This window comes from Mustelus asterias, unplaced genomic scaffold (assembly GCF_964213995.1).
Source record: "Mustelus asterias unplaced genomic scaffold, sMusAst1.hap1.1 HAP1_SCAFFOLD_1313, whole genome shotgun sequence".
Lineage (NCBI taxonomy): Eukaryota > Metazoa > Chordata > Chondrichthyes > Carcharhiniformes > Triakidae > Mustelus > Mustelus asterias.
In genome coordinates, this window is record NW_027591258.1 from 51,649 (window position 1) to 60,589 (window position 8,941).

General features: G+C 60.1%; 1 protein-coding gene across 2 annotated transcripts in view; it reads left to right on the forward strand.

The window, feature by feature from the left end:
* LOC144488125 (NF-kappa-B inhibitor epsilon-like) overlaps positions 1-8,379 on the forward strand; it is a 44,327-nt gene extending 35,948 nt beyond the window's left edge. The window contains exons 5-6 of one of the 2 annotated variants that reach the window (XM_078206149.1): positions 5,534-5,782; positions 7,784-8,379. In XM_078206149.1, coding sequence (XP_078062275.1) covers positions 5,534-5,782; positions 7,784-7,843 — 309 coding nt within the window. In that variant the 3' untranslated portion in view covers positions 7,844-8,379. Of the gene's footprint in view, positions 1-5,530; positions 5,783-7,783 lie in introns of both variants that reach the window. The other variant, XM_078206148.1, reaches the window with a different exon arrangement.
* The last annotated feature ends 562 nt before the right edge of the window (positions 8,380-8,941 follow it).

The window sequence follows — 8,941 nt, forward strand, 5'->3', positions numbered from 1 at the left end:
GTGTGGGCCGGTGTCGAGTGTGGGCCAGTGTCGAGTGTGGGCCAGTGTCGAGTGTAGGCCTGTGTCGAGTGTGGCCCAGTGTCGAGTGTGGCCAGTGTCGAGTGTGGGCCAGTGGCGAGTGTGCGCCGGTGTCGAGTGTGGGCCGGTGTCGAGTGTGGCCAGTGTCGAGTGTGGGCCAGTGGCGAGTGTGGGCCAGTGGCGAGTGTGGGCCAGTGGCGAGTGTGGCCAGTGGCGAGTGTGGCCAGTGGCGAGTGTGGCCCAGTGTCGAGTGTGGGCCAGTGGCGAGTGTGGCCAGTGTCGAGTGTGGGCCAGTGTCGAGTGTGGCCAGTGTCGAGTGTGGCCAGTGTCGAGTGTGGCCAGTGTCGAGTGTGGCCAGTGTCGAGTGTGGGCCAGTGGCGAGTGTGGCCAGTGTCGAGTGTGGGCCAGTGTCGAGTGTGCGCCGGTGTCGAGTGTGGCCAGTGTCGAGTGTGGCCAGTGGCGAGTGTGGGCCAGTGTCGAGTGTGGGCCAGTGTCGAGTGTGGCCAGTGTCGAGTGTGGCCAGAGTCGAGTGTGGCCAGTGGCGAGTGTGGGCCAGTGTCGAGTGTGGCCAGTGTCGAGTGTGGCCAGTGTCGAGTGTGGCCAGTGGCGAGTGTGGGCCAGTGGCGAGTGTGGCCAGTGTCGAGTGTGGGCCAGTGGCGAGTGTGGGCCGGTGTCGAGTGTGGGCCAGTGTCGAGTGTGGGCCGGTGTCGAGTGTGGCCAGTGTCGAGTGTGGCCAGTGTCGAGTGTGGGCCGGTGTCGAGTGTGGCCAGTGTCGAGTGTGGGCCAGTGTCGAGTGTGGGCCGGTGTCGAGTGTGGCCAGTGTCGAGTGTGGCCAGTGTCGAGTGTGGCCAGTGTCGAGTGTGGCCAGTGTCGAGTGTGGGCCAGTGTCGAGTGTGGGCCAGTGTCGAGTGTGGCCAGTGTCGAGTGTGGGCCAGTGTCGAGTGTGGCCAGTGTCGAGTGTGGCCAGTGTCGAGTGTGGCCAGTGTCGAGTGTGGGCCAGTGGCGAGTGTGGCCAGTGTCGAGTGTGGCCCAGTGTCGAGTGTGGGCCAGTGGCGAGTGTGGCCAGTGTCGAGTGTGGGCCAGTGTCGAGTGTGGCCAGTGTCGAGTGTGGCCAGTGTCGAGTGTGGCCAGTGTCGAGTGTGGCCCAGTGTCGAGTGTGGGCCAGTGTCGAGTGTGGCCAGTGTCGAGTGTGGCCCAGTGTCGAGTGTGGGCCAGTGGCGAGTGTGGCCAGTGTCGAGTGTGGGCCAGTGGCGAGTGTGCGCCGGTGTCGAGTGTGGCCAGTGTCGAGTGTGGGCCGGTGTCGAGTGTGGCCAGTGGCGAGTGTGGCCAGTGTCGAGTGTGGCCAGTGGCGAGTGTGGGCCAGTGGCGAGTGTGGCCAGTGGCGAGTGTGGCCAGTGGCGAGTGTGGCCCAGTGTCGAGTGTGGGCCAGTGGCGAGTGTGGCCAGTGTCGAGTGTGGGCCAGTGTCGAGTGTGGCCAGTGTCGAGTGTGGCCAGTGTCGAGTGTGGCCAGTGTCGAGTGTGGCCCAGTGTCGAGTGTGGCCAGTGTCGAGTGTGGGCCAGTGTCGAGTGTGGGCCGGTGTCGAGTGTGGGCCAGTGTCGAGTGTGGGCCAGTGTCGAGTGTGGGCCGGTGTCGAGTGTGGCCAGTGTCGAGTGTGGCCAGTGTCGAGTGTGGCCAGTGTCGAGTGTGGCCAGTGGCGAGTGTGGGCCAGTGGCGAGTGTGGGCCAGTGGCGAGTGTGGCCAGTGGCGAGTGTGGGCCAGTGGCGAGTGTGGCCAGTGGCGAGTGTGGGCCAGTGTCGAGTGTGGGCCAGTGTCGAGTGTGGGCAGTGGCGAGTGTGGCCAGTGTCGAGTGTGGGCAGTGGCGAGTGTGGCCAGTGTCGAGTGTGGGCCAGTGTCGAGTGTGGGCCAGTGTCGAGTGTGGCCCAGTGTCGAGTGTGCGCCAGTGTCGAGTGTGGCCCAGTGTCGAGTGTGGCCAGTGTCGAGTGTGCGCCTGTGTCGAGTGTGGCCCAGTGTCGAGTGTGCGCCTGTGTCGAGTGTGCGCCAGTGTCGAGTGTGGGCCAGTGTTGAGTGTGCGCCAGTGTCGAGTGTGGGCCAGTGTTGAGTGTGCGCCAGTGTCGAGTGTGCGCCGGTGTCGAGTGTGCGCCAGTGTTGAGTGTGGGCCGGTGTCGAGTGTGGCCAGTGTCGAGTGTGCGCCAGTGTCGAGTGTGCGCCAGTGTTGAGTGTGCGCCAGTGTTGAGTGTGCGCCTGTGTTGAGTGTGGCCTGTGTTGAGTGTGGGCCAGTGGCGAGTGTGCGCCAGTGTTGAGTGTGGGCCGGTGTCGAGTGTGGCCAGTGTCGAGTGTGGGCCAGTGTCGAGTGTGGCCAGTGTCGAGTGTGCGCCAGTGTCGAGTGTGCGCCAGTGTTGAGTGTGCGCCTGTGTTGAGTGTGGGCCAGTGTCGAGTGTGGCCAGTGTCGAGTGTGCGCCAGTGTCGAGTGTGCGCCAGTGTTGAGTGTGGCCTGTGTTGAGTGTGCGCCAGTGTTGAGTGTGCGCCTGTGTTGAGTGTGGCCAGTGTTGAGTGTGGCCAGTGTTGAGTGTGCGCCAGTGTTGAGTGTGGCCAGTGTTGAGTGTGCGCCAGTGTCGAGTGTGGGCCAGTGGCGAGTGTGGGCCGGTGTCGAGTGTGCGCCAGTGTTGAGTGTGCGCCAGTGTTGAGTGTGCGCCAGTGTCGAGTGTGGCCAGTGTTGAGTGTGCGCCAGTGTTGAGTGTGCGCCGGTGTCGAGTGTGCGCCAGTGTTGAGTGTGCGCCAGTGTTGAGTGTGCGCCGGTGTCGAGTGTGCGCCAGTGTCGAGTGTGCGCCAGTGTTGAGTGTGCGCCGGTGTCGAGTGTGCGCCAGTGTCGAGTGTGGCCAGTGTTGAGTGTGCGCCAGTGTTGAGTGTGCGCCAGTGTCGAGTGTGGGCCAGTGTCGAGTGTGCGCCAGTGTCGAGTGTGGGCCAGTGTCGAGTGTGCGCCAGTGTCGAGTGTGCGCCGGTGTCGAGTGTGCGCCAGTGTCGAGTGTGGGCCGGTGTCGAGTGTGTGCCAGTGTCGAGTGTGGGCCAGTGTCGAGTGTGGGCCTGTGTCGAGTGTGGGCAGTGGCGAGTGTGGCCCAGTGTCGAGTGTGGGCCAGTGGCGAGTGTGGCCAGTGGCGAGTGTGGCCCAGTGTCGAGTGTGGGCCAGTGGCGAGTGTGGCCAGTGGCGAGTGTGGGCCAGTGTCGAGTGTGCGCCAGTGTCGAGTGTGGGCCGGTGTCGAGTGTGCGCCAGTGTCGAGTGTGGGCCAGTGTCGAGTGTGGGCCTGTGTCGAGTGTGGGCAGTGGCGAGTGTGGCCCAGTGTCGAGTGTGGGCCAGTGTCGAGTGTGCGCCGGTGTCGAGTGTGCGCCAGTGGCGAGTGTGGGCCAGTGTCGAGTGTGCGCCGGTGGCGAGTGTGGCCAGTGGCGAGTGTGCGCCGGTGGCGAGTGTGGCCAGTGGCGAGTGTGGGCCAGTGTCGAGTGTGGCCAGTGTCGAGTGTGGCCAGTGGCGAGTGTGGGCCAGTGTCGAGTGTGGCCCAGTGTCGAGTGTGGCCAGTGGCGAGTGTGGGCCAGTGTCGAGTGTGGCCAGTGGCGAGTGTGGGCCAGTGTCGAGTGTGGCCAGTGTCGAGTGTGGGCCAGTGTCGAGTGTGGCCCAGTGTCGAGTGTGGCCAGTGGCGAGTGTGGGCCAGTGTCGAGTGTGGCCAGTGTCGAGTGTGGGCCAGTGTCGAGTGTGGCCAGTGTCGAGTGTGGGCCAGTGTCGAGTGTGGGCCAGTGGCGAGTGTGGCCAGTGGCGAGTGTGGGCCAGTGTCGAGTGTGGCCAGTGTCGAGTGTGGGCCGGTGTCGAGTGTGGCCAGTGGCGAGTGTGCGCCAGTGTCGAGTGTGCGCCGGTGGCGAGTGTGCGCCAGTGTCGAGTGTGGCCAGTGTCGAGTGTGGCCAGTGGCGAGTGTGGCCAGTGTCGAGTGTGGCCAGTGGCGAGTGTGGGCCAGTGTCGAGTGTGGCCAGTGGCGAGTGTGGGCCAGTGTCGAGTGTGGCCAGTGGCGAGTGTGGCCAGTGGCGAGTGTGGCCAGTGGCGAGTGTGGGCCGGTGTCGAGTGTGGCCAGTGGCGAGTGTGGCCAGTGGCGAGTGTGCGCCAGTGTCGAGTGTGGCCAGTGGCGAGTGTGGCCAGTGGCGAGTGTGGGCCGGTGGTTAGTGCGCACTGGGTTACAGTGCATGTCGGGTGAGCGTGCCTGCCTGGGGGTAGTGTTTGTCTCGGGGGGGTGGGGGGTGTACATGAGGTGTGAAGTGTGTGCGTGGGTGTTACGACACAGAAGTTGTTCCCGTTTTGAAAAGCCACGCCAAATCTCCCAAAGAGGACTCCCTCGCTTGGTAATCAGTTGAGAGTGTTTGGGAAGGTGTTAATTATTCTTCAGTGATGTTCAGAGGTTCATTAACAGGAAAACCTGACACTTACTTTAAGTGAATAATTAACAAATTATTTATTTAACCAATCGGGAGCTTTAACTAAACAAGTAACATATCGATTAAAGTAAGATACTATTGGAATGCTGTTCAAATAAATACAAGGATCATTTATTACCCAAATAAAACATAATTTAGTCACTCTCGAAAAATATACAACCAGGTTTTGTGGCTTTGGAGAAACCTTTGGAGTTCTTCTCTCCATTCCACTGTCTGTAAGCTCTTTCTGATTTGGTACCCTTGGTTAGATGGGTGGAGAGTTCTCTTGAGAAATATTTTGTAGCTGGCAGGGAGATGCTCTTGCCCTCTCTCGGTGTTGAGAGGTGGCAGCTCTTCAGTCGAGCTGCAGGCAGATAGTTAAGTCCCTCTTTATCACTCTGATGACCTATGAATTTTCCGACACCAGGATTGGTCTGATGTTGCCAACAGCAGCAAATCCAAATTCGATAGGTTCCTGATAGCGGAGTCTCTTCTTTAAACTGACAGGCTGTCAAAATTCAAAAACCTGCAAAGCCTGTTACCAAGGCAACCCTGATGCTTGGTCCTGGTTACAAATGTTGCACTCTGTGTACCCTGTGTGCCCCATGCATTTTAGATATCCCAGTACGGACACCAAACCACCTCTTAAAAGGGACCACACTTCACAAACTCAACTTCACAACATGAGGAAAGTGTGTGTACATGGGGAGTGTGCGTGCGCGGGGAGGGAGTGTGCGTGCGCGGGGAGGGAGTGTGCGTGCGCGGGGAGGGAGTGTGCGTGCGCGGGGAGGGAGTGTGCGTGCGCGGGGAGGGAGAGTGCGTGCGCGGGGAGGGAGAGTGCGTGCGCGGGGAGGGAGTGTGCGTGCGCGGGGAGGGAGTGTGCGTGCGCGGGGAGGGAGTGTGCGTGCGCGGGGAGGGAGTGTGCGTGCGCGGGGAGGGAGTGTGCGTGCGTGGGGAGGGAGTGTGCGTGCGTGGGGAGGGAGTTTGCATGTGTGCGCGGTGGGGACGGAGGGCGTAACACTGTTACCCGGCTGACCCCCCCCTCTCCCCCATTGTGACCAGCAGGAGGCGACAAGCGGGCGCACGGCGCTGCACCTGGCCGTGGAACTTGGCGAGCTGGGTCTGGTCTCGCGGCTCCTCCGGGCCGGGGGCGACCCTGACGCCCCCATGTACAACGGCTGCACCCCCCTGCACCTGGCGGCGGGCAGGCTGGACCCCGGCATTGCCTCCGCCCTCTGCCAGGCTGGCGCTGACCCGCTGCTGCCCAACTTGGAGGAGGACACACCGATGGACTTGGCCGACAGCAACTGGAACGTAGGTGACGTCTGTACCGGGAGGGCGGGGGGGGGGGGGGGGTGGGCGGGCAGGGAGGGTGGGGGGGTGGGGCAAGGCTGGGGGGGAGCAGGAGGGTCTGGGTGATGGGCCAAAATCCCATTCACTGAGTAACTCTCCCCACGCACCGATGTGTGTAGTGGTTGAGTTCCTCATTCTCGTCCTCCTGCCCGCACTCCCCGGGAGAAGGAAGTTTCTCCTGAATTCCCGTCAGGATTCCTTGGATGTCTCTTTCCGTCTCGCCGCCCACCCCCTGGTTCGGCCTCTCAGCCGCGCGACCAGACATCAAAGCCCGTCACGATTTGGAAGATTCTCACCTGTTGGCCATCCCGGCCTACTCTCCCCAACAACCTCGGCCTGTTCCGACTCCCCTGGTGTTCCAATCTCTGGGCTCCGGCCTGGTCCGTGGAAATCTCTTCTGCCTCTTCCCCAGAGCCCCCCCCGCCCCCTCCCTCGCCCCACCCAGCCCCCGTGTCCTCTCTACGAGGTGGGACGCGGAAAGGAAGATGGAACTGCTGCCTCACAGCGCCAGGGAGCCAGGTTCGATTCCCAGCTTGGGTCACTGTCTGTGTGGAGTTTGCACGTTCCCCCCGTGTCTGCGCGGGTTTCCTCCGGGTGCTCCGATTTCCTACCACACTCCAAAGATGTGCGGGTTAGGTGGATTGGCCATGCTAAATTGCCCCTTAGTGTCCAAAGATGTGCAGGTCAGGTGGATTGGCTATGCTAAATTGTCCCTTAGTGTCCAAAGATGTGCTGGTTAGGGGGATTGGCCATGCTAAATTGTCCCTTAGTGTCCAAAGATGCGCAGGTTAGGGGGATTGGCCATGCTAAATTGTCCCTTAGTGTCCAAAGATGCGCGGGTTCGGTAGATTGGCCATGCTAAATTGCCCCTTAGTGTCAGGGGGATTAGCAGGGTAAATATGTGGGGTTATGGGGATAGGGCCTGGGTGGGATTGTGGTTGGTGCAGACCCGGTGGGCCAAATGGCCTCCTCCGGCACTGTGGATTCTATGATTCTATGACGTACAGGCCCAGTTGGACAGGGGAGGCAGTGGTGTCGTGGTATTGTCACTGAACTAGTAAACCAGAGACCCAGGCAAAGATCTGGGGGACCCTGGTTTGAATCCCACCACGGCAGATGGTGAAATTTAAATAGCTGGGAATTAAAGTCCACAGATGATCATGAAACTGTTGTCGTTAAAAAAAAACATCTGGTTCACTCATTTGGGAGACACGGTAGCACAGTGGGTTAGCGCTGCTGCCTCACAGCGCCAGGGACCCGGGTTCAATTCCCGGCTTGGGTCACTGTCTGTGCGGAGTCTGCACGTTCTCCCCGTGTCTGCGTGGGTTTCCTCCGGGTGCTCCGGTTTCCTCCCACAGTCTGAAAGACGTGCTGGTTAGGGTGCTAAATTCTCCCTCAGTGTTACCCAAACAGGTGCCAGAATGTGGCGACCAGGGGAATTTCGCAGTAACTTCATTGCAGTGTTAATGTAAGATGACTTGTGACGCTAATAAATGACACTAAATTGCTAAGGTGCCCCTTACTGTCCAAAGATGTGCAGGTTAGGTGGATTGGCCATGCTAAATTGCCATTAGTGTCCAAAGATGTGCAGGTAAACTGGATTGGCTATGCTAAATTGTCCCTTCGTGTCCAAAGATGTGCAGGTTAGGTGGATTGGCCATGCTAAATTGCCCCTTTGTGTCCAAAGATGTGCAGGTTAGGTGGATTGGCCGTGCTAAATTGCCCCTTTGTGTCCAAAGATGTGCAGGTTAGGTGGATTGGCCGTGCTAAATGCCCCTTAGTGTCCAAAAATGTGCAGGTTAGGGGGATTGGCCATGCTAAATTGCCCCTTAGTGTCCAAAGATGACACTAATAAATTTACTTTAGTTAAGATTCAAGGGGCAGGTCAGTCACGATGGGACAAAATGGCCGCCTTCCCTTCCTCTGACACTTTAACATAACGAAATGCGTCTCTCATTTCAGATTCTCGACTTGTGTCCGTTCGACGATGTGAGGCTGAGGGGACAGCCAGTGGCGGTGTGAAGGGGGACCAGGAGTGGTGGACTTCCCGTCTGTACATAATGCAGATGAAACGCTGCGGCGGCGGGGGGTTGGGCGAAGGGGGAGGTGGCGACTCTCGGCTCCCAGAGGGCCGCGGTTCGGAGAAGGCGCTTCCAGCCCCCGTCCCCTCTCCACCCGGACTCCTTTTGGCCACCTCCCTGGACGGCGGGAACCGCTGAGGACGTTGCCACGGAAACAGAAGGGTGCGATGCTCCCCGCAACTGCCGCTAGGCCGGGCAGACAGTGGGGGGCGGGTGCTGCTTGGCACCATGAGATAGATCGACCCATAGCGTATCGCTTTGAGTGGGAAGAACATTACTTGTGGAGAAAGCTTCTGGAAAATTCTTGCGTCCGGCGTTGGGGGAAGGGAAGCGATAATCTGTACAGACTGACCGCGTTTCATTTTGGCAGTGTAAATTGAATTCCGTCCACTGCGATTGCCTCCATCTTAAAACCCTTCTCCCACCTCCTAGCCCCCTCCCCACGCTTGAGTCTTCCCTCTGCCGCCCACCCTCCACCCCCTCCCCCACCCCCGCCAACCTGTGGCCAAACGGGGCCATCTAAAATGGCGATTTGCAAAGCACTCTGGGACAATTGGGCAAGAACTAAAATGCCCGGCTGCAGTTTAAAAGACAAACCAGCTGCAACCCGGACGTGTGAATCCACAGGATATGGGTCATCTCCAGGATCAAAGAGACTTTCTGGCCACACTGGGTTGTTTGCCAGACATAAGGGCGCCGTGACCCCTTATTTGGGAGGGAGTCATGTGACCTCTGTGCCTCCAGCACCGGCAGACATGGCCGTTGGGGACACACCCAGAGATTGGTGTGGCAGCACCCGATTGGGCTTCATCGATCAGGGTGACCAAGTCCTGATCGACTGATTGGCAATGGCCAAAAGGGGTATGAAACCCAACGGGGTATAAAGGGTGCTGCCCAACCAAGAATCTCTCTCTCTCTCTCTGACCCCACGAACGAGCTACGACAACGGTGACCGTTGCCAGCGACGGCCAGCACGAGGAGAGCCACCACACCCAAGAAGGAAGGAAGGAAGACCAGAGCCAGAGTGCCAGGCCAGACC